Raw genomic sequence first — 25,090 nt, 5'->3', positions numbered from 1 at the left:
CCATGTAGACAACAGCGTAGATTTAGTCATCAAATGCTATTGTCCATTAGAAGAATCTGGCAGCGGACAACGCTGTTCGCTCCTGGAAAATTACCCCATTTCTATCATTGCTCACGCCAGTTTCTGGGAGGGCTGATTTGTTCCTTGTTCTTTGTTTTGACTTGTGGGGCTGATTCCAACCAGTACAAGACATTAGAAGTGAACTATCCCTTCCCAAACCCTAAATATATATCCAAGGGGGGGAGCAATCTAGGCTAGAGTATTGTTGAAGAGTCAAAGAATAACATCTGATATAGGGCAGGCAAAGCCTCCATGTGGAGGCAAAATAAAGAATGCCCACATGATCCTATTATGTACAGGTCTGACTCCAAAGAAGCTAAGCTTCATAAACAGACTGTTGTACTTACTTGAGGGACTGCCTACAACAGTAGTTCTTCATCCACATCTGATAGACCTCAATATTCCAATGACCCTAGTTACGTGGTGGGTGGATGAACATGATAACATAGCCTTATAGCCCGCCGTAGCGGGCTATACCGGCTATTAAAGGCCCGCTGCGGTGTTAAAGGCCCGAGCCGAAGGCGAGGGATTGAAATCCCCTCAGGCTCCCTGAAGCCTTTGTTTATAGCCAGAGCTGTGAACAAAGAAGCATTGGAATGTTGGAGCTCCGGGCTTATACCAGCCATTATAAGCCCGGAGCACTCCATTGTTTTCAATGGAGCTACCAACATTCCAATGTTCTAATATAGCCTTATAGCCCGCCGTAGAGGGCTATACCGGCTATTTAAGGCCCTCTCCGGCGTTAAAGGCCCCAAGCCGAATGCGAGGGCCTTTAACAAGGGAGAGGGACTTTAATAGCGGTATAGCCCATCTACGAAGGGCTATAAGGCTATTAGAACATTCTATCACTAGAGGACAGAATGTTCTAACAAAAAAAACAAAGCCTTTTGGAAGCGTGAGGGGATTGGAATCCCCTCAGGCTCCCTGAAGCCTTTGTTCACAGCCAGAGCTGTGAACAAAGAAACATTGGAATGTTGGAGCTCCAGGCATATACCAGCCATTATAAGCCCGGAGCACTCCAGAGTTTTCAATGGAGCTCCCAACATTCCAATGTTCTAATATATTGCATAAACTGATCAGGCTAACGTCTCACCTCCTGTTAGGAGACACCTGAAAATCCCTAATCAACTCCCTCCACCACAGTTTACCAAATTATTGGCGAGCTCCATCATGGAGAAAATCTCGTCCTCACTGAACCCCCTGGCAACCTTAGTTACTTTTGTAAATGTTGGTGTCCTTTTCTGATATCTACCACGAACATTGATTTAGCCGGATACCCTCCACCCCCAGAGCAAATCAAAGCGTGGGATCCCTCCCTGATCGTTAACTGTACCTACTGTGCCTGAAGTGGCCCATACTGGCAAATGCCTCGATTGCATTCATGAATTGTATGTGTGCCGTGTTAACCACAATGTTAAAATTCAATAAATAAAACATTAGAAAAAGAAGACTGGATTGGACTTGTCAAGAAAGTCAGTGGCTAGATTTCTATACAACTAGAATCCACAAAAAACAGAGGTACCGTGTGCAGAAAAGTTATGACATTAAGACCTATCTTTTCCCTGCATCTTAGTCCTTGTCTGCCTATTTGCTGTGTCAGTCTTTCCTGTACTAGCGCCGGGACGCCCCTTTGCTGGGGCAGCTGTTGTGCTCTACAAGACACGATAACATAACTGCCAAGATTGTGGGATTTGGAGGTAAGAGGCGGAAAACACAGGGACAATGCAGGGTAAGGATGGGGAGTAAGGAAAGAAAATGAGTCTGATTTAGAGGCACTGAGCTGAAGTGAATGAGCGACTATCCAGAATTGGATAGTAGACACAAATTTGTATGGCAGGGAGGAAGCCGCAAACATGGTTACGAAACGACTACATTCAGCTGGAGGAAACAGAGGTAGATGTGTTTCGGTCATACATATAGAGTAGGCATTGGGTACTTTTAGGTCTGGCTAAAAGACAGCTTTAGCTGTTTGGTGGAGCTTTTAACATTGAAAAATACAATTAAGGGGATCTAAAAAATGATATCATCACGCTGATGAATGTTTTTTTTGTGCTTCATATTAGAGCATAAAGAAAAACACACTTCTGTTTGCAAGAACGTGCACCACTAAATATGCATACACTGTTGTCATTCTTTTCTCTCATTTAGGAATCCTTAGGCAAAGACCAACATGCATAAACATAAAATAATCTTTATTTGTCACCGAAGGCTACACAGGGTCACATTGTTTTTTTTTGTCCTAGAAGGTATCTACATCTGCGTTTTTATTTACAGCCTTGAATTATTTACACAGTCAAGAATACAGTGTTAGAAACACAATTGTGTTGAGAAAAGAAATTCTCAAAATTAGTTCCAGACTTCGGGGGAAAAAATAGTACACCTGGTAATGACATTCTCCGGTGAACTTTGCCAAAAATGCAGCACCCTTCCACAATCCATGTTGAGACCGTCCGGCTGCATGTGCAAGTCTTCACATTAGCGAAGCAGATTTATAAAAGTGTGGTCCTGGTTGGGTGCTCGGTTGTATTTGTACAGTCACATCAGCAAAACTGGCCTGAAAGATTGACCCATGCTTTGGCAGGCCAGTTTTGTGGTGCTGAAGGCTTTTCGCTTGAAGGTTTCCTAGGCTCCTCTGGCCTTCCCCAGAGACACAAGTTAACCTCTCTTCATGCATAAACATCCTTTTCTTCAGTTATGGAGCATTCATTCACAGTAAATCAAAAAACATTACAAACAGTGACATCTGCAACAAAAAATATGTAACTTCACAAAATCTAGAGAAGAACAATCTCATTTTTATAAAATTATTTAGCAGTGCTCATGTGTTGCAAGAATGTACAATTAAATAATGGGGGGGTTATTGTCATTAAAACACTGAGAGTGCATCTGATGAGCCATGGGTGTGTGCTTGAGCAGTTCCCTCTTTCAACTGCAACACTGACGCAAGATGAAGCACCCCAAGTTTTCAGTGCAATGTCCCTAACCAATGCGGCTGGCCATGTGCCATTTTTAAGGTTATAGTGCGACACGTTTGCCCTTGTAGTGTCAGAATTCAAATTCACCGCCCTCACAAGATGAAGTTTCATGAAAACTGTTGCCATTTCTTCTTACCCTCCTAAAAAAAAAAGCCTACTAAATATACATTTTCGGGGATCATGTTCAAATGAAATACTTGTGCAGGCTTTTCTTTGCAACGCTGTTTGCACATTTAATCACCAATTACTACGGCTATAAACCACCAATGGAATAAAATTAGGCAAGGGAAATCAGTGGACAAGCAACTGTGTTCGAAAGTGATCTAAACTCTGGTATACAATCATCACTGGACTATAAGACCAGGAAATTAATTCACATATTTTTTGCTTAACCCCTTCCTTGCGCTGCGAATACCACGCGGCACGGGCGGGCTAGGGGGTGAGCGTGGAACTTCGGCGCTCATGACGGCTCCACGTCGTCATGCCTTACGGGCAGCGTGTGCTCATGGCGGCGTGGTTCCGTCAGAACCTTGCCCACTCATTAATTCTCCCACACAGGTGGGGAATTAGTGCCGGGTGGGAGGAGCGGCATGACGGCTCCACGTCGTCATGAGCACATGCCTACCGTGACGCATGACGGCGTGGAGCCGTCATGAGCACCGAAGTGGTTAAATTAAAGCAGCAAGAGAGGCGTTTGATATTACCAAAGTCAGTGCAGTGCTTCAGCAGTTAATTTTAACCATCTCACGTCTTTCTGACATGTGATAAAAGAAACAGATTGTCCCACAGTACTGTATGAAAATTCATAGGGGTAATTTCTTTTTGGGGGGGAATTACCCATCTTGTTATGGCCTTGTAATGAGAACTTTATAATTAGCGTTTCCGGTTTTACAGTGCTACATAAATACATTTCTGTCTGTATATATCTACATCTGTTTTTTTCATCCTTGTATTTATAACTATCCAAATTTATTTCTGGTGAGTTAAAAATTGAAGTTGCAGCTAATATAGTGAAACATTCAACGTCTCTAAGATTTTAGTGTGCTATGTGGCCATGTATTATAAAACAATACAGCTGCCTGAAAACATTACATTTTAGTACTAGCACACATGAACATTTCCCACTCCTCAACCTGTATTGGGAAACTCTATCTCTTTTTTAAACTCCCTATGTTGTCAATATGAAAACTATTGGCCTGAGGTCTTGACAGCCCAGCTTAATAGAAAGACACTCAAACGAAGATACATTTTCTATATTTTTTGTTTTTCAAAATAAATATGGACAGGGAAACAGATTGTTTTCCATCAGTACCTGTGTTTATACATCTGTAAAAATGGAAATCTCTGTAAGATGTATTACCCTGAACAGCCTATCACATTCTCCAATTTTCAACTCAAATTCCAATTATAGTTGTCTCAAATTAAACAGGCTGAGTTAACTACCGTGTATAGGCTCTGTAAAAATGCAAAACTAAATGAAAAATGTGTCCAACAAGGAGCTAATTTTTTAATACTGGATATCCCAGCCCTCAATCACTGTCACATTTGGAAGTTAAAAATGAGATGGAACTTTTTTCTTTTTTTTTTTTGTAATGCTGGCGTTAGCCAAGAACATCTGATGTTACTGAAACAATATGTATAATCTACTTCCTTATAGGGGCTTACACCCGACCACTGTAATTTTATTGTGTCATTCACATTTTTCTTCTGCCCACTACTGCATACAGTATTTGGCAATGGGTCAGCCCACTTCAGACACCCTTCAGAGTAATGTCATTCTGCTCTTTCACAAGGAGCACATGGACACACAAAGTGCCAGGAACCACGAGGGTGATGTGTGCTTTTTGGGACCAAAAAATATTTTTATTTTAGACAATGTTATTTTCAGATTGATGATGGCCCGGCAGAATCCTTACAAGCAAACTTTTTCAAAAACATTGACAAAACCAAACAAACTTTGACAAAGGCAAAAGGCTGGCCGCCAACACGAGGCCTATTGGCTTTGCCAATGTTTACTTTTTAGTTATTCCCAGCCTTACCTTCACAAGCAGAAAAGCATTGCACTATGCTACATCTGCGCTAAATTGCCTCAACATATCAGGTACAAGCTTCTAAACTCCCAACTCGACCCGGTCTACTGATCTGTGGCTAAATCACGGCTGGCATTCGGAGCTCTTAATGGAATCTGCATTAGTTCTTAATTTCCCGGTGTTAAGTTCCCCTTTGTGAACATCTCTACGCTGCTCACACAGTTCCAGAACCAGGGCACTCATTTTGATGGCGCTAATGTAGACCGTGGCAAGGGCCATCATGGAAACGCACCATCTAATGGGTTTCTGATGTCTTTGGAGTAAGTAGGCGAAACCCGCCCTTCTTGCAGCGAGCATGTTAGCTTTCTCGTGCAAGCATGTCAAGTGTCCTAAGAACCTTTCATCATTACTTCCATCTTGAAATTTGGCTCTTCTCTCACTCCCAGACTCGTTCACCTAAACGGTGGAAGATTTTTTCAACACCCAATGGGGCACTTGCAAAAAGCAGAGTTGTAGACAACAAAGATGCTAACTAATATGGAGTGTTCAAATAGAGTTGCAGGATAAATGTTGTTCCAGGCACAGCATGCTGAACAAAGTTCATAATACTTCAATGAAAGAGCGAGCCGCTTGCTATGTCGGTTAGTACCTTTGATGGAGCTAATGACTGCAGGGTGCTGAAGAACAGTCCGCCATTTAAGTGGTGTCCAAAAAGGCACATTGGTATTCGCTTACTCTTTTTATGTCAATTCCAGACACCCCTTTTGAACGAGTCAAAAAAGACTTCTTATAGCCAGAAATTTAAATATATAGCTTAAGCGGCACTATGTGACAGCACATCATTTTAATCTAGCATGATTGGACGGCTCAGTGGTCCCGTGTCCACTGTCAGAGAAGGGCTCTGTTGCCAATGGAATCACTCAAAGCCAGCCTAAAGTTTTTATGAATCTAAAGGTAACTTGGACCCTGCTTCTTGACTCCGGCCTAGTAGGCTAATTGGTCCTGATCTCTTTTTAGGCTTTTCATGCTTTGAACTCTCCGCTAGCGCCGGGTGGCCTCTCCGCGCGCCCTCTGTGCGCTCTATAAATGCTGTGAACTGATTTGAATATTCCTATAAAATAATTGAAATGGGGAGATTAGGCACCCATTACAGGGGTGGATTCTAACTGCAAGGTAGTCCAACATAGTTCCATGCAATTGCCTGAGCATCCCTGTGCCAACTGTGTCCGGCGCGCCTCCGACTCGTTACCAGTGACGGGCATCATTTTTCAAGATCATCACTCTTGGGCGGCATGTGCTACGAGAGTGACTTACTTGTAACTGTTGAATGTGAGATAGGGGGATTTGGTGGACTATGAATGAATAATGGAAGCGAGTGGCATCTATATATGTTATTTTATGCGAAAGTTCTGAATGTGAAGACTGATTTTTACAGTTCTGAAGGGAAATGTATGAATCTCTCATCAACCCACCTCGTTAAATCTAGGCACCAACACCCATCAGCAGCCTAGAGCTCATGGGGGCTACATTCTAGAGTGTGGGTGATGCTGGTATGTATCAGACCCCCTCCTCACCAGATGGGACTATCTGCATACTAACAGGTGTGTGGGGTGTTGCCTGTCCTGCTACACAATGGGATATTATCTATTATTTGTACGGTCTGCACCTTTTGCTAATGTGGCATTGCACTTAACCTGCCCAAGTGGTTGCAGGCTGGCCTGCATGCTTGGAAGAGTGCCCATAAATGTGTGAGGGGAGTCTTTTACAATGAACATGGAGGTATGAGAGATACTATAACAGTTTACACTTAGGATTGCTGCTGTCGGGTATGGTTTACGCTAATATGTGGAGGATACCTTTACAGTATGCACTGAAGGGTGAGGGATGCATTTATTATTTACACAGAGTTACAAATAATATGTTTGTAGTTTACACTGCAACATATGGAGGGGTGGGTATTACAGTTCACCACGTGGTGTGAAAGATGCGTTTAATTTACACTGAGCTGCAAGAGGTGCCTTTATCAATTACACTGAAGTGTGAGGGATGCAGTATAGGTTTACACTGAGGAGCAGTATATGTTTACACTGAGGTGTGATAGATGTAGGTCACAGTTTTCCTTCAGGTATGTAGTTTCCCTTTAAGCTTGTACTGGGTGAGAGATTTTTTTTATAGTATTCACTAAGTGGTGACATTGACACTTTACACTGACGCGGGCAGATGCTTTTTGAGTTTAGAATGAGCTGAAAGGAATAAGGTGTAAAAAATGCTGGTCACAGGTACCATAGATGCTTTGCAGTTTAAAGTGGGGGGTGAGGGATTTCTTTTCACAGTTTACTCCTAGATATGAACGAGGTATGCTACATTTTATACTGCACTCTAAGTGATATCTGTCACATTTTACACAGATGCACAAGTTTGTTGAAGTTCACACTGATGTGTGAGAGAAGTCTTTTACAGTTTACAATGAGGTGGAAGTAATGGCTGTTACAACATAACGTAAGGTACGCAGGATGTTTTAACAGTTAAGGAGTTGTTACAGATGCCTGCTACAGTGTATGTGGAGTTGTGAGGGACACCTGGTACAGTTTACGATGAGGCGAGAGGGATGCCTGCTACAATTTGTACTGAGGTGGGCCAGATGCCTAAACAGTTTAGATTGACATGGCGCTGATACATTCCACAGCTTGGAGTGAAGTGCGAGGGATGCCTGTTACAGTTTACACTGAAACGGGAAGGACGCCTATGACAGGTTACACTGAGGTGGAAGGGATGCCTGTTAAAGTTTACACTGAAGTCGGAAGATGTCTGTTTTAGCTTACACTGAAAAGGCAAGGATGCCTATAACAGTGAAACTGCGGTGGGAGGGATGCCTGTTAAAGTTTACACTGAAGTCGGAAGATGTCTGTTTTAGCTTACACTGAAAAGGCAAGGATGCCTATAACAGTGAAACTGCGGTGGGAGGGATGCCTGTTAAAGTTTACAATGAAGTCGGACGATGTCTGTTTTAGCTTACACTGAAGGGCAAGGATGCCTATAACAGTGAAACTGCGGAGGAAGGGATGCCTGTTAAAGTTTACAATGAAGTCGGAAGAGGTCTGTTTTAGTTTACACTGAAAAGGGAAGGATGCCAATGACAGGTTAAACTGCGGTGGGAGGGATGCCTGTTAAAGTTTACACCAAAATAGAGGGAAGCCTGTTATAATTTTCACTGACAAAGGAGGGATGCCTCTGATAGTTTACACCAAGGTGGAGTGGCGCCCGTTAAAGTGTACATATGGGTCGGAGGGATGCCTGTTGCAGTTTACACTGACACTGGAGGGATGCCTGTTATAGTTTACACTGAGGTGGGGTGCGACTGGTTACAGAGAGATGGGAGGGGTGCCTGCTACAGTTTACAATGAGGTTGGCGGGATGCCTGCTACAATTTTACACCAAGGTGGTATGCTTGCTACGGTTACAAATGCTCAGAGCAGCAGCTATGAAAAGAATTACATTTACTGTGCATCACCAGGTCTCCCGTGAGAAGGGGAGAGACACATCTTCCATATGGAGCCTGAGTCTTACCCACATATAAATCATAAAGACATATAAAAAACATTGTTCTGAAAAGCATACAATACAGAGAAAATGGCAACAATTATTTCCAGGTCAGGACTTAGAACAGAATGAGGCAGCATTTACTTATGCAATCAGCGCAGCTCAATTTACGTTGTCTTTTCCTTCTGTGCAGAAAGAGCCAAGGGAAAAAAAAAACACTTGATGTCCCAAATAAAATTAGAAAAGTGATATAGTTCTCTTGAGGCACACAATTCAGTCTGTCACTGTCAGGAATTGGAAGCTGGGTTCCAGAGGGCATAGGTGCTCACCGAAGCACTAAAAGATGGCGCATAGACCTACTCCCCATCTACACCTGTAAAATACTTTCATTTGCAGTCGAAACCTGATGAGGGTATTGAGTTTGGGGCAAGCCAGTTTGACATTTTTCTTTTTGTGTCATGTATTTAGCAGTGCGATGTCAAGAAAAAAATGACAACACGTTAAGATGGATGATATGAATGGCTGTGATTAAATCTAGGATGATTTCAGTCCTCACATCAGAGCGTTTATGGATATAATTTCTTCTTTTTTTCACATTGGAGCATAGCATCCTCCTTGCCCCAAGTAAGGAAGGGAAATGATGAGACAAGATAGCACAGACATCCATGTTTTCGCACTTCACACTGAGTACCTGTTAACATACGTTGACACTCCTCACTTAAATTCCTCACAAGGGAAAAAAGTACAAGAAACAGTTAAGTTTCACTGTAATCACACTACAGCAAAAACACCTTCTGTTCATTGCCAAACGTGTGAAGGCCAAAATATTAAGAGGAGAAAAAAAAGAGATGTTGCATGAATTACAGTGCAACCAGACATCTTCTTTTTCTTTTGTTCGCCTTGTCCATTTAAAAAAAAAAAAAAGGATTGAGTACAACACAGTCAGGTAAGTGGCCACAAAAGTAGCGGTCTTTGGCAAGAAGTCAATACAAGGTACCTCTATGTCACCTTTTGCCCATTTCGCTCTGTCTCATAAAGTGGATGTTGTTGGCGCTGTCCGACAGTTCTGGGTACAGCTCTACTGAAATGACAAAGTAGCCATCGTAGCCCTGAACGCGTCCTGTGTTTAGCAACTGTTGCTTCTCCCCTTCTGTCCATGAGCGGAGACCCTCCTCCCCATCCCGCAGTCTCTGCTGCTCCCTAGACCAGGCCTGCGTTATGGCACGCTGCCTGGCCAGCTCCAGGACGCGCACCTTCTCTTCGTCCAAGGAGGTGCCATAGCGCGTGTTCAGACAAAGAGAGCCATGCTGGAGGTGGATATCTGTGTAGCGTCTAGTCCTTCCACCAATAACCGTGTTAATCTGGGATACAGTGACATTCACTCCATTCTCGAGGGTCCGCCTACCCCCGCTGAGTCCCAGGATCGACAAGTCGCCATCAGAGGGCCCTTGTTTCACAAAGTAGTGTGTGTCTATGCCCTCAATGGTGAAATGGAGGTTCTCCAGGTAGTTGGCGTTATTCAAAATGGCGGCAATCCGCCTTCCATCCTCGTTGGCCATACTGATGATGTCAGTGGTTACTCGGCCATCTTTTAAAGCAAATTTCACCCCCTTGCCGAAGACAGAGCCTCCAGCTGCAAACATGAAGTTGCGGTTGTCCTGCTGGCAGCCAGCGATGCTGGAACTGTACATCTGGTCAAACCGCTCCAGCGTGACAAATGCCTTGAGCTGCTTCTGAACTTCACACTGCACTCCCAGGATGGCCTAGTAAACACAAAACAAGAACAATAGATTACAAATGGTAATTTTGAAACAAACTATTTTTTTTTAAATCACAGCGCCCCATACAATAATCACAAAGTTTTAAGGAAATGCTTGCAAAATTTCTTTCATATGGATCATGAAGGCCTAAACTGTGTAAATATAAATGTAGTAATGGGGGAATTGTGCTACCCTGCCCAATCGATTAGATGTATGAACAGTGCAGCAAAACAACCAACTACCTGCCCATGATTAAAAAACACTCTTGGGGCTCCTACTGAAGTTACTCAGTTGCCATCAAATGTTTACTTGCTTTCTTACAATTTTAGCAGCCGCATGCCACTCAGTGTATGGGATTTGTCAAAACGGAAACCAAGCTTCTTCAAATTTTTACTTTTATAATCAGCAAAAGCATTAGTCTGAGAATTTTTTTAAATCTTTATTCCTGGAAAAAGTGCATGAAGGTACAGTTTATACATATAAAATGAAGGATTTTTGTGCAGAAAGCCTTTAAAATGAAGACTAAATTCTTCTACATAGGGGAGTAGTGTGTGGCTAGAGTGGAGAGGTTTTGAACCTAAATGATAAAATAGCATACTTATTTGAAATAGAATCACAGAGAGGACATACGCGTTGTTGGAGCCTGGGCAAGCATAGGGGTGGTGGAGACATCTCAGATGACGGGCCCTCGATTCCTCTAGTTCTACTCTTCGCAGGTGGGTGAAAATGTTACTTGTAACTCAAATACTCATGAACCTCATGCTATACAAAACGATCCCAGACTGCCTTGCGAATTCTCCTGCACTTGGAGTAACCAGGCACAGAAGCAGGTAGGCCTGAGGTAAGCACATGTATGCGCTTATTCCTTTGTGATGGGTTGAAGAGCCATACACTAGCCATATCCATTGGTCAACGCTACCCCCACACATACAAAAAGTGTGCGGTGCAAGGTATATGTAAGTGCTTGAGCATACTGAACACTGTGTTTTATCATTTGTACAGGCACAATGGAGGGCCGGCAGCGTCGTAAGTTAGGTAAAGCACAACGACCACTGATCTACAGCGCCTTTTAGGACAATCCAATGCTTTAAGCACACACAGAACCAATGTGACACAGGGGAGTGAACTTCAACACTTCAAACTGAGAGTGCGAGACCTTATCCAGGAGGCCAAGGATGACTGTTTGTTTAGATTATCCTGTATTGGCATTATAGAGCGTCGTACGTACACGCGCTCTATACTGCCGTTATAGAGCGCAGCATTGGCCACTCTTTGCCTGATGGCAGCAACCAATGATCCTTAAGGCTTTGTTTCCATTACGCAGAAGTGGGTCTACCATCATGGATGGGCAGGCCACCAGTGATCATGAGCACGAGTAAACTGGGGGAGGAGGGGAACCGGTATAATTATCGACTTGTAAGGCCTCTGCTCAAAGGTACCCCTTGGTTAATCAGGTAACCTTCTCCAAAACCGCATAGCCGTTTTAGAATGGCAACAGCACATTTGGAGCCAGACACCCATTTCCCATGTAGATATATCTGAGAAAAATGATATTCTGGCACATCGCGGAATACAACAATGTATGCAAATAAGGGTATCCAAAAAGCGGGTATACAGAAACAGAATTCAACAAGCATGCTCAACTGGGAGCTGCCTCGAATAATGCTCTAATATACTGCATGAGGCGGACAAGTATAACACTCAAGCCTTATTCTCTCCAGAGGTCTTTGGGGTTCCCACCTTGCCCCCCCAAAAAATCCTATAAAAAAATGGAGGACACATTTTTTATGTATAGCAATTATTTCCAATTATATTTTCACAGATTCAACAAGAGGCTACAACCTGTGATTCAGGGTCTGTTACAGTGCCCGGGAGAATTATTTATGTGCTCCTAACAATAGCTTGTGGGCTCCTTCAGGTCTACATGGGTCCCAGGTCCCTTAAACTACTGAGGTCTGGCCCATGCACCCTACCTGGAGACCTGTGGGGACAGCCCAGAAGACATATACCAAGGCCACCTTGATCCTTTCTACGGTGAAAAAAAATCCTTTAAGTGCATTAAAAGAAAACATCCTCATTTCTTGTTTTCAGAAACATGAGCAGCAGATCTGAGCTCAATCAACCTGATATCGACGGAGGCCCCCCATGGAACCCCCACCTGCTGTCCTCACTTCATCTCCAGTAGACCAGCAGCAATGTGCTATTGACGGGTTCGATCGGGTCCTGTTGTCCGCTTGCTTCTGGACCAACGATCACAGGTTACGTATCGACGGATCACTCAAGGCTCTGTTCATGGGATGCCTCAGAAATGGCGCGTCTGGACGGACATCCTCCAGCTCTCGCGATTATGCACGCTCCCATGGACGTTTCTAATTGAATACTGGACATTAATCGACTGAGTGGTTCAACTAACCTTACACTCACATTGTGTATCTGTGCGAGGAGAGCTGTCACGCTGGTTATGTTTGAGAATGCCCACGGGGTTCAGGTATGCGCCTATAGATCAGTGGGGGAGGGGGTGGCGTGTTGCGTACATCAGTGTTTCGGCCAACAGGCACTTGGGAGGGAGCTGCCACAGGGTGCTCTACAGACTTGGTTCCTTTCAAAAAGAAAATTCAAATTATACAATGCTTTGCCAGGATAGGGTGGCCTTTGGCTGCCGTTACTGAATTGGCGTCCTGATCCTAATTTTAGAAATCTTTTTTAATACTAGCAATTAGAATTATATAATTTGAGTATCTTAAAAGAAGGTTTTGAATGATATCACTACTAATGTTCATAACGGAGGGGGTGTCTAGAATTTTCAACTCATGTTGTAATACGGATGACAGCGGTGCCATAATGCAAACATGTTCAGGTTTTGTATTCTGGAATTTCTACCAGTAAGGTGACATCAGTTAGTGGTAGGCTGCAACAGACCTGTAAAAATGGCTAACTTTTCAAGGAGGATCTAAAAAGAGAACTTGCTGGCAATATCGTACGTCACCTTTGCAAGATACAAGTACCTATAAATGAAGCTCTCCATTGCCATCACTCACATTCTGAGTTATACATCCGATCACAGAACAGGTTTGTGCATTTGACAAATCGTAAGCTATTTTTCTTTAGGGAAACTATTACTGAGGTCTAGTATTTTTTTAAAGTCCAAAGAGTGTGCACAGTATTGAAGGTCGCTTGCGATACAATGTAACAACAGAGTATAGGTTCTGGGTCAGGCAGGAGGGTGACACATTTCGGTGTATAATGTGCATAAGATAAGAAAGGTAGGTGGTGGGGAGTGAAATGGAGTAGGAGGACTTTGAAGGCCCCCTAGGAGCTTGGTAGTGGGCTACGATCCTTCTGAGGCGGTGACACTTCTTCGTTCACTAACCCACCCGCCATAATTAAAGATCATTGGTATATGGGCACGGATTTTCTACTGAAAGTAGTTCTGTAGACACAGCAGAAACACTTTTGGCAAAACTGCTCAATGGTGAGTAATTAATACCATCCACAAACCATGAACAAATTAATACTCCATCAAGTCAATACAGGGCACTTCCCAACCAAGAATACGTTCCAGAAAGAATGAATTATTTGATACCGATTCTACGCTACCCAGAAGACTCAACATCAAACTGTATCCAACTAAGAATACCCTCCAAAACCATAAAAAATTTAACACCAGTCTGTTCAACATCTAGCTGTATCCAACCAAGAATACCCTGCGAAAACCATAAACAATTTCATACTCCGTCAGTTCAATACAGGGCACTTCCCGACCAGGAATATGTTCCAATATGAATGAACTATTAATACCGATTCCACACTACCCAGAAGATTCAATATCTAGCTGTATCCAACCAAGAATACCCTCTGAAAACCATAAACAACTTAACACCCAATCTGTTCACATCTGTTCAACATCTAGCACAATCTAACCAAGAATACCCTCCGAAAACCATAAACAATTTATTATCCAATCTGATCAACATCTAGCACAATCCAACCAAGAATACCCTCCAAAAACCATAAACAATTTATTATCCAATCTGATCAACATCTAGCACAATCCAACCAAGAATACCCTCCAAAAACCATAAACAATTTATTATCCAATCTGATCAACATCTAGCACAATCCAACCAAGAATACCCTCCAAAAACCATAAACAATGTATTATCCAATCTGATCAACATCTAGCACAATCCAACCAAGAATACCCTCCAAAAACCATAAACAATTTATTATCCAATCTGATCAACATCTAGCACAATCCAACCAAGAATACCCTCCAAAAACCATAAACAATTTATTATCCAATCTGATCAACATCTAGCACAATCCAACCAAGAATACCCTCTGAAAACCAATCAATAGCTTGTCTAGGCTTTAGTGTACCATTAGCAGGACCGTAAGACAGTATTAGAAACATACCTTCACGTGAACCCGGACTCCGGTTTGCAAACAAAACGTCAGAATCATTTGCAAAGGCACCCCAAGCCAAGCCGGAGCCCTACAATGCCATAGGAATGGTAGAACGTGTGCTTCATATATGGAAGTCACTTGGTGTGCCCTACCCTAGGAGGTACGAATGATCTTAAAATTGTCATAAGTGAGTTTTTGACATTGAGCTGCATGTGCCTATCTGAAAAAACACAAGAGGAAATCCACTGATTAAGTAATATACCAACAGAAACCTCAAAAATGAACAAGCAGTTAGAAGAGCCAGCTACAATAAACCAGAATAGCCTCCAATGAAGCTCATTATATATATATATATATATATATATATATATATATATATATATATATATATATATATATATATATTTACTAGGACTGAATCCAGTCAACAGCTTTTCCAGCTTGTCTACTGGAATTTCAGCAGCGATGAGCTCGAATAAAAAAAGTACATAAATAAGAGAACCAGTTAAGGAACAACTGAATGTGCAGCTACAAAATAACTGTATTTCTTGAATTTGTATTGAATAATCCACTATACGCAAACCCCAGCGCAGGCGAATGCAACTAACAATAAAGATGTAGCAGGTGTAGACACATTTCAGAAAAGGTAACAAAAGCCAGCCCAGGGAAAATTGCTTTCTTTTTACAATGAACTATTGTGCATTGCAATTTGCATGCTTTCAGATAATCATCACAAAAACAAATTACAGGTCTGCAGAATACACTGGCGCCCAAAACACAGGCCTGGCATTAAAATTGTACTGCTCCAGTCTCTCCTCAGCCTATCAGTGTCATAAACAAAAAACAGCAGATAAGAGATTACTGTTATTTTTTAGGATTTGTGGCATTTTTGATGTATAATATTGCACCTATTGTGCCACCCAATCAGACGTAAAAACGGATATTAACGCTGAAAGGAGACCAGCCTTTTTGGTATCCCCTGGCATTCGCGTCAATATCCGCAATGCGAATTGTGATTGGTTTCCAGCTTTTGGAATATTTGTTTTCAGCTACTTCTTTTATGGAATACTGACCCAGCGGCAGGGAATATCCGCCTATAGTGCCTGCTTACACTAAGGGCTGGCGAAAAAGGCGAATCACTACCGACGTGGCATGGCTTCAACGGACTCTATGTCGCTGATGCCCCCCCAGGGTATCTCACCCCCATTAGCGCCTTCTGTCCTGTCGCACCCAGAATGCGAAAACGTTGCACTTTTCTCTTTGTGATTGCGTGGGCTGATGTGTACAAGTGAAAAGAGCATTCAAATCCTCTATGGGTGACTGAATGAATAAAACAAAAACAGCCAGCAAGATCGCTCAGTGGGTTGTTGTGCCTGCTGCATGCATTTTTGTGCACTCTGCAGGTCACGGTAGGGCCTTGTGCCCTTCTGAGTTCAATAAACTGCACAGCATGGAGTTGGGAACATGTGTCATGTGCTGTATGACCAGGATGCAAAACGGTGAAGCTAAGCACATTACTGTTTCTATCCAGACATACGTGCTTCTTCCATTTAAAAATAAAATAAATAAAATGATTTGAGACCTGCAGCAAGCACGATAGATTTCCGATGGATGTTCACTAGTTAGTGTAGTAGATCAATATACACATTTTTGCATGGGCCTTTTGCTGATGATCGATTTGTTTATGGTCTAAAGAGCATATGTGAAAGTAGCTACACATCTAAATGTATTATAATACAGCAACATTTCAAATATTTTGTCAGATTCAATCCTTCCAGATGTTGTAATTTGGAACATTTTTATGTGGCCACTAACAGAGTGATGCAGTCCAGTGTGATTTGCCCAGCTTGAAAAACTTGGCCAAGCTCCCTAGTCATTCACTGCCTACTAGACTTTGTTCTGGGGAGCACATTTTATCTCCTCTGCTTCAATTTTCCAGGCACTATCTGTCCAGATGGCTGTTTCAGAGCAAGATTATAATAATAAAAAAGTTCATGCCCTTACACACTCAAAGAAACGTGCGGTAGAATACTCTGAAGTAGTTTACAATTGCAGTTTTTGTCATCTCCTGACAACCCTGAGGCCATATTATAGAAAGTGAACCAGGAGCACAACAGGCATATGAGCCTGCTTAATACGCCCTAGGGCACTTTGGTATTAACCCCTTTGACGCTGATGACGAGCTGAGCTCGTCATGTAACGCGGGGTTTTAAAAATCGCAGCGCGCAGCGGGAAAACCGCTAGCGCGCATGCGGTTAAAGAAGGGGCCGCAGACGCTTGTGCTGCCAAGTCTGTAATACTATTATTTGCAACAAGGGGTGGTGATGGACAGTCTCTGAATTAAGCAGAGTACTCTCACCCAGTCAAGAGATCAGGGCTAGATCCAACACCGTTTTTTAGCTCATTGCACCATCCCAGTTTCAGAACCTGGCTGTATGCAAATTAGTCTGTCCCTGGCCCAGTGCATCATGGGAACAGGGCAGACCAGACTACAAAAGCCAATTCTTACACTGGGAAGGAAACAAGCTTCCGGGGACCGGTTTCTGCCATTTCAGGCGTCTTCGGCCCGGCTTGCTTGAATCCTGATGGTGCAATGAGCAAGGGACTCACATCTGAGTATACCCTTCCACGCTTAGGGTGGACAAAATTATTTACAACAAGGGGTGGTGATGGACAGAGTCTCTGAATTAAGCAGAATACTCTCACCCTGTCAAGAGATCAGGGCTAGATCCAACACCGTTTTTTAGCTCATTGCACCATCCCAGTTTCAGAACCTGGCTGTATGCAAATTAGTCTGTCCCTGGCCCAGTGCATCATGGGAACAGGGCAGACCAGACTACAAAAGCCAATTCTTACACTGGGAAGGAAACAAGCTTCCGGGGACCGGTTTCTGGCATTACAGCCGTCTTCGGCCCGGCTTGCTTGAATCCTGATGGTGCAATGAGCAAGGGACTCACATCTGAGTATACCCTTCCACGCTTAGGGTGGACAAAATTCTGTAATACTGGCAGTGCTGGCGCACATGTAGCACCAGCGCTATCGTGAGAGGGCGTGCACTCGTTTGAACGTGGGTGTGGCCCCGAGCAAACTTTGGCTCTGCTCCCATGCTGTATTACCAATGTGGGTGCAGAGGCAACCATGGAGCCTTAGAGGTGCACTGAAAGTAGGCCACAAAAAGGTAGTACACTGTCAGTGCGCCCGCATTTCCCCCCTACGGTTAACTCTCTCAAAAGCTTCTTTATACTCGTGCATCAAGTGTCCAGTAGAGTTGACTCCACTTCCAGTGGAAAAAGCCCATCTTCATATTGTACGCAGTCCTTTGGTCTGATCTGGCTCACTCAGCGAGTCCTGGATTTCTACCCAACATCACTATGCATTATGGGTAGCACAGTTTTCCTTTTCATACTTTAATCATAGGTTTCAGTATCCCGGCATGCAAAGTTATGCTAGATTGAAAGCCAGAATTGGATAAACTGGTCAAATAAGGTGGGAAACATCCATTACAATGCAGGCATTACAACGCAATGCCTTTACAACGCGGTCAATACAATGCAGGATCCATGATAATGCGTGCATTACAAAGCATATCCCTCACTGACCAGCACCCTTCCCTGAGGTAAGCAATCGGCGGTGTTAGAATAGTAATTTTCATTGTAACGGAATATGTGTTGTAATAGCTTGCGTTGTAATGGCATGCTTTGTAATGGCAGCTGTGTTGTATTGACTGCGTTGTAAATGTATGGATTGTAATAGTTTGCGTTGTATTGCCATACATTCAAATAAGGCATGCGACCACCGAAGAGCTGCGGCAGACCACCTTGTTTAGCCGAACTGCCTAGGTTGTGAAGGACCCCCAAGCCCCACTTCGTATTTCTATAGGTCGCGATCAGTCTTCTCAATACTGAGGGGGCGGAGATTGAATTCTACTTCTGCCGGCATCAACTACAATCACCCGTGGTAACTGGAGGACACGTGGAATGCCCGACGCCTTGAGAAAGCTTCGAGCATCGCTCGTGTTCACCGTTCAGTTCTTGAGTGAATGAGTCCATGCTCCTGTCATTTTTCTGAAGACCGACCTGAAAAGGCTTCAAAGAAAATTTCCTTTTTAATTCCTCACATAACAGCAAAACACAAGGATCACGACAAGCCGGGGTTGTCAACTGGCAAGTCCAAAGAGATGTTTAATTCATCACCAAAGTCCCCCGCAGCGATGCAGCTTCAAAGCAGAAGGTTTCTAGACTGAGCCTGATTGGCCCCCAACACCACCTCCAAATACATCAGAGATCAAACCACTTTAGTAAATCACTTCTGCTTTCTTACATCACTGCATTCACAAATTAAAGTGACAAACACACCCAGCGTTCAAGTCTATACAGACCGCAAAGGGTTGCAACTGCATGTACGCAGCCCGTCTCTTTTCCGCAGCCCGTCTCTTTTCCACAGCCCGTCTCTGTACGCAGCCCGTCTCTGTACGCAGCCCGTCTCTGTACGCAGCATGTCTCTGTACGCAGCACGTCTCTGTACGCAGCCCGTCTCTGTACGCAGCCCATCTCAGAAACAAGCACGTCTCTGTACCCAGCACGTCTCTGTACCCAGCACGTCTCTCTACCCAGCACGTCTCATAAACAAGCACGTCTCTGTACCCAACACAACTCTGTACCCAGCACGTCTCTGAACCCAGCACGTCTCTGTACCCAGCACGTCTCTGTACCCAGCACGTCTCTGTACCCAGCACGTCTCTGTACCCAGCACGTCTCTGTACCCAGCACGTCTCTGTACCCAGCACGTCTCTGTACCCAGCACGTCTCTGTACCCAGCACGTCTCTGTACCCAGCACGTCTCTGTACCCAGTATGTCTCTGTACCCAGAATGTCTCTGAACAGGTGCCCAAAGGCTCTTCTATGGTAATAAGAAGTTTAGAGTTTAGATATTTGGCTTCTCTTGGAAGACTGTACCCAAGATGAGCTCAGGTTCAGGCTACGGGTCAGAGACAAGATAGTACGGCATAAGCAGCGTTGCCTGTATCCAGGGCCTATGATTCGAGGTCCACATTTGTTGTAACCTCCAAGATGCATCACATATCTGCTAATGGGTGAGGCTTAGGTGGGCAGCGCCTGTAAATGTTGGACCAGAGTTTGCAACTGGTACGAAGTGTCAGCGAGAGGCGTGTCCTACTGTTCTAAAGCATTGGCGCTCAGAATCTGTAGCCATGTTTCCTCACCAGTTCTGTGTACATTGCAGTACACATCTATACATTCCCAGCTAGGAGGCTTACAATACCAATCCAGCAGGGAATTAGCCATATTCACTTATGCTGACTTAGTCAGGCTAGACTAGTCACCCCGGAGATAATCTCTGTAATCAAGCCACCAAGAAGACGGCACTCAAAGAACGACTGGACAACAACGCCCACGACAGCAAGGAACTCTTCAGCATCGTCAAAGAGTTCTCCAACCCCAGCGCCGGAAACAACGACATCACTCCCTCGCAAGACCTCTGCAACTCACTCGCCTCGTTCTTCCACCGCAAGATCGCCAACATACACTACAGCGTCGACGCACAGACCACGCACCCTACCACCTAACCAACGCCCGCCACCACCACCCTCTGCAACTGGACCCCGATCAGCACCGAAGACACCACCCGCACGATGAACTCCATCCACTCCGGATCACCAACCGACCCATGCCCACACCATGTCTTCAACAAAGCCGACGCCATCATCGCACCCCATCTCCGAGACATCATCAAGTCCTCCTTCCACACCGCCACCTTCCCGGAGAGCTGGATGCACGCCGAGCTGACTGCCCTCCTGAAGAAACCAACGGCGGACCCCACCGACCTCAAGAACTACCGCCCCATCTCGCTCCTTCCTTTTCCGGCCAAAGTCATCGAGAAGACCATCAACAGACAGCTTGCCGCCTTCCTCAAGACGAACGGATCCCTCGACCCCTCGCAGTACAGGTTCCGGGCCAACCACAGCACCAAGACCGCCCTAATCGCAGCCACCGACGACATCAGAACCCTGATCGACAACGGGGAAACAGCGGCCCTCATTCTCCTGGACCTCTCTGCGGCGTTCGACACGGTCTGCCACCGCACCCTAGTGAAGCGCCTCAGCAACATCGGAATCCAAGAGAAAGCACTGGAGTGGATCATCTCGTTCCTCGCCGGAAGAACCCAGAGAGTCCGCCTCCCTCCGTTCAGATCCGAGGCCACCGAAGTCATCTGCGGCGTACCACAAGGATCTTCACTCAGTCCAACCCTCTTCAACGTCTACATGAGCCCCCTCGCAGCCATCGCACGCCAACACAACCTCAACATCATCTCCTACGCTGACGACACCCAGCTGATCCTCTCCCTCACCATCGACCCCACCACCGCCAGAGCCAACCTACACGAAGGGATGAAAGACGTCGCCGACTGGACGAGAAACAGCCGCCTCAAACTGAATTCAGACAAGACGGAAGTCCTCATCTTGGGATCATCACCCTCCGCCTGGGACGACTCCTGGTGGCCCCCGGCCCCGCTCCCAAACCAACGGACCACGCACGCAACCTAGGCTTCATCCTGGACTCCTCCCTGTCGATGACCAGACAAGTCAACGCCGTCTCATCTTCATGCTTCAACACCCTGCGCATGCTCCGCAAGATCTTCAGATGGATCCCCACTGAAACCAGGAAGACCGTCACCTAGGCACTCGTCACCAGCCGACTGGACTACGGAAACACCCTCTACGCCGGAACCACAGCCAAGCTACAGAAAAGACTCCAACGCATCCAGAACGCCTCCGCACGACTCATCCTGGACATCCCTCGACACAGCCACATCACCGGACACCTGAGAGACTTGCACTGGTTCCCCGTCAGCAAGAGAATCACGTTAAGACTCCTCACCCACGCACACAAGGCTCTCCACGACCTGGGCCCCAAGTACCTCAACGACCGCATGACCTTCTACACGCCCACCCGCCAGCTATGATCAACCAGCCACGCCCTCGCCACCGTACCACGCATCCGCAGAGCCACCGCCGGAGGAAGATCCTTCTCCTACCTGGCAGCCAAGACTTGGAACTCCCTCCCCACCCACCTTCGGCGAACCCAAGACCATCTCTCCTTCAGGAAGCAGCTCAAGACCTGGCTGTTCGAGCAGTAGCATACCCCTCTCCCCCAGCGCCTTGAGACCCTCCTGGGTGAGTAGCGCGCTTTACAGATGCCGTGATTGATTGATTGATTGATTACGTGTCACACAACCACAGCCTAAAACAACAACAAGAAATTTACAGCAAGTGTCCGGGGTTCCATGACCTACAGTGCCCCAATGTATAGCCCGATGCACTAGCCTCCAGATGACAGACATACATACATACGAGGAGATCAGGAAGTCTAAACCACTTGGCCAAAGAGTGCAATGACTCCATGACTCCCCAAAGCCGTAACCTCCAGAGATCATACACAATAGAGAAGATCTGTCCAAGGAGTAAGTCCAAGGCACTTGTCCAAGGAGTAAGTATACAGTTCCATGATTTTCAGTGCCCATATGTACCCCAGATGCAGTACCTCCAGAGGTAATATGTAACAGAGATGATAAGGAATATTAAGTCACTTGTCCAAGGAGTAAATAGTTCCAAGGTCTTCAGTGCCCAAATGTACCCTCGATACAGTAGCCGCCAGAGGTCATATGTAATTGAGGAGCTCAGGAATACTACGGCACTTGGCCAAGGAGTGCAGATACGCTCCATAGATTACATGGAAAGGGACTTGGATAAGTCGAGAGTGGCAACGGTCTTTCACAATCACACTAAGCTCAAGGTAAGGAATCAAAATGACCTTGTTCTGGAAGAGCGAATCACCAGCTTTCTTGGACAGCTTCTAGCTCAGGAGATTGGATGCCATAAAAGATATGGGGCCTGACCATAACTAGAGCTACTTGTGGTGCATGGGCCAAGAATTCTTAGGTTAAAGTATTATGTCTAAGTGGAGAGGTCATTTTAGCCATTTTAATACTTCAGGCTTGTTTTCGGTTGTCATCTCTGGCCATTGGTTATGTGTTTGTCTTCTGTGTCTAACACTGCATGGACTGTATCGGAGTTAAAAATCAATAAAATCTCACGTATGTATATCGAGACAGTTCCCGTTCGGCTAGCTAAACAAAATATAAATGTCATTTATCAGAAAAAAGTAATAAAGCCATGCCATAGATAGACTTGTTTCTTTGTCAGGCAGATTCTCAATTCTTCCTGCAAATGTAATTGGCAGATTGGCTTATTTCCAGATATTGTCTCTTGCCATTGATTTGTAGCAGTTTGCATTCTTCCCAATCAAGCTTAGTTTGAGGTTTACTACCACACACCTGTGCCTCAATGTAACACATAATAAAATAATGTATTGTAAAATCAGTTCAGTTTCAGTTGGATGTCCACAGGCTGGATAGCCTAACCCAACATGTGTTTTCCAAGCTTCACGTGAATGGCACTGTGCTAATCAACTCTGCTAGAAAAATAGACATTTGAGGTGAGCAGATATAGAGTCGGTGGTGTAGTAGAGTGCTCCATATAAAGGAGCGGCTCTGCACCTTACTGGTGAGAACTACCTAGGGTTACCTACTTCTTTTATACATACAAATAATACATATATATATTTTAGCAGCCCGCCCCGACGTTGTCCGGATATGAATTGCTGCCGGCCAGTAGTATATTGTTTTGTAGGATTTCGTTTTGATAGCATTTCTTATCTGTGACAGGCCTGTGAAACGCTCCGATTCACAATGCACTGCTGATGCACTTAAGAGGGCGCGTTCAGTAGTGTGTGAACTCGAGTTTCCCTACATTATTTTTCCTTGCAATATTATATAGCGCAAACTCGACAACATTGCATGAGCACAATTTACATTGCAGAGGAACACAGTCATTTGTGGTAGGCAAAAATCGATTTGCCTGGAATCACAGGATGTTGAGCTGATGCCGAGATTCGAACGTATCTCCCCAGCTCTAAAGTTCGCAATTCTAGAACTTGTGGCGGGAGGTGTGTCTAAAAGTGTATGTCGGTGCTGGCCATCAATGAGAGAGACCTGTGCATTTTTCAAATGGGTGGTGAAAAAATATGAGTATGTTGCTGGAGATGTGGGCTGCCGTGCTACCAATGTACTTACCGGGGGAGGGTAAACACCCATTATTCTGCAACTTTCTTTCCGCATACCATCACTCCGCATACTTTCATTACGAAAGTACCATGACTCCGCAATGCCATTATAACGCATGGCATTACATTTTATATGCTTTTACCACGCATACATTTACAACAAAATTCGTTGTAAATGCATGAATGGTAAACGCATGTTTTTTTTTTAATGTTTGGATAAGGTAAGTATGGGTATAGGGGTATATGTTTTGAGGTACTGAGGTATATGTTTTGGGGTGTTTGGGTATTTTAAGGGTTCAGATATAGTTTTGGGTTATGGGGTACAGGGGTATTTGTAGGGTTCAGGGCTAGGTTTGGGTTTTGGGGTACAGGGGTATTTGTAGGGTTCAGGGCTAGGTTTGGGTTTTGGGGTATAGGGGTATTTTTAGGGCTCAGGGGTAGGTTTGGGTTTTGCGGTACAGGGGTATTTTAAGGGTTCAGGGCTAGGTTTGGGTTTTGGGGTACAGGGGTATTTTAGGGTTCAGGGGTAGGTTTGGGTTTTGGGGTGCAGGGGTATTTTTAGGGTTCAGGGCTAGGTTTGGGTTTTTGGGTACAGGGTTATTTTTAGGGTTTAGGGATAGGTTTGGGTTTTGGGATACAGGGTATATTTATAGGGTTAAGATCGGTTAGTGTTTAAGGGTGTTGGGGTATTTTAAGGAGTAGGGTGGGTTAGGATTATGGGGTGCAGGGGTATTTAAAGGGAGCAGGGTGGAATAAGCACACGATATGAGACATGGCATGAAGGGCGGAACGTACCACATGCCCCCCGCGTTTGTCACGCCCCCAGCACACGCCCACAGCACAACGCAGACACGCCCACAAGGGACTACTTTGCTGGCACGTTTTTTTTTACCTTTTAAATATATATGGTGGGTGTCTGCATAGCCTATGTCCTTCTGCTGCAACTGCCCTTTCCAACGCTGTATTGGGTGTTGTGATTGGTGCTGTGGTTCCTGAGATTACCCGCCTCAAAGGTTTGGGCTCTCTCTTTATTATATTAGTATATATATATATATATATATATATATATATTGATATGTATATACACATATATATACACACACATATATATTCACACACACATATATTTGTTTTTATGCACAAACACATTTATGCACTCACTTATTTGTGTAAATAAA

The 25,090-nt window shown here is 44.6% G+C and overlaps 1 protein-coding gene across 1 annotated transcript in view; it reads right to left on the bottom strand.

Annotated features, from left to right (window-relative positions):
- Positions 1 to 8,545: 8,545 nt before the first annotated feature.
- TENM4 (teneurin transmembrane protein 4) overlaps positions 8,546 to 25,090 on the bottom strand; it is an 873,376-nt gene continuing 856,831 nt past the window's right edge. The window contains exon 31 of the mRNA XM_078658490.1: positions 8,546 to 10,368. Within this exon, the coding sequence (XP_078514616.1) occupies positions 9,610 to 10,368 (759 nt within the window). The 3' untranslated portion in view covers positions 8,546 to 9,609. The remainder of the gene's footprint in view (positions 10,369 to 25,090) is intronic.

The sequence above is a fragment of the Lissotriton helveticus genome, chromosome 8 (genome assembly GCF_964261635.1).
Source record: "Lissotriton helveticus chromosome 8, aLisHel1.1, whole genome shotgun sequence".
NCBI classification, from domain to species: Eukaryota; Metazoa; Chordata; class Amphibia; order Caudata; family Salamandridae; genus Lissotriton; species Lissotriton helveticus.
This window is presented reverse-complemented; position numbering and strand designations above follow the sequence as displayed.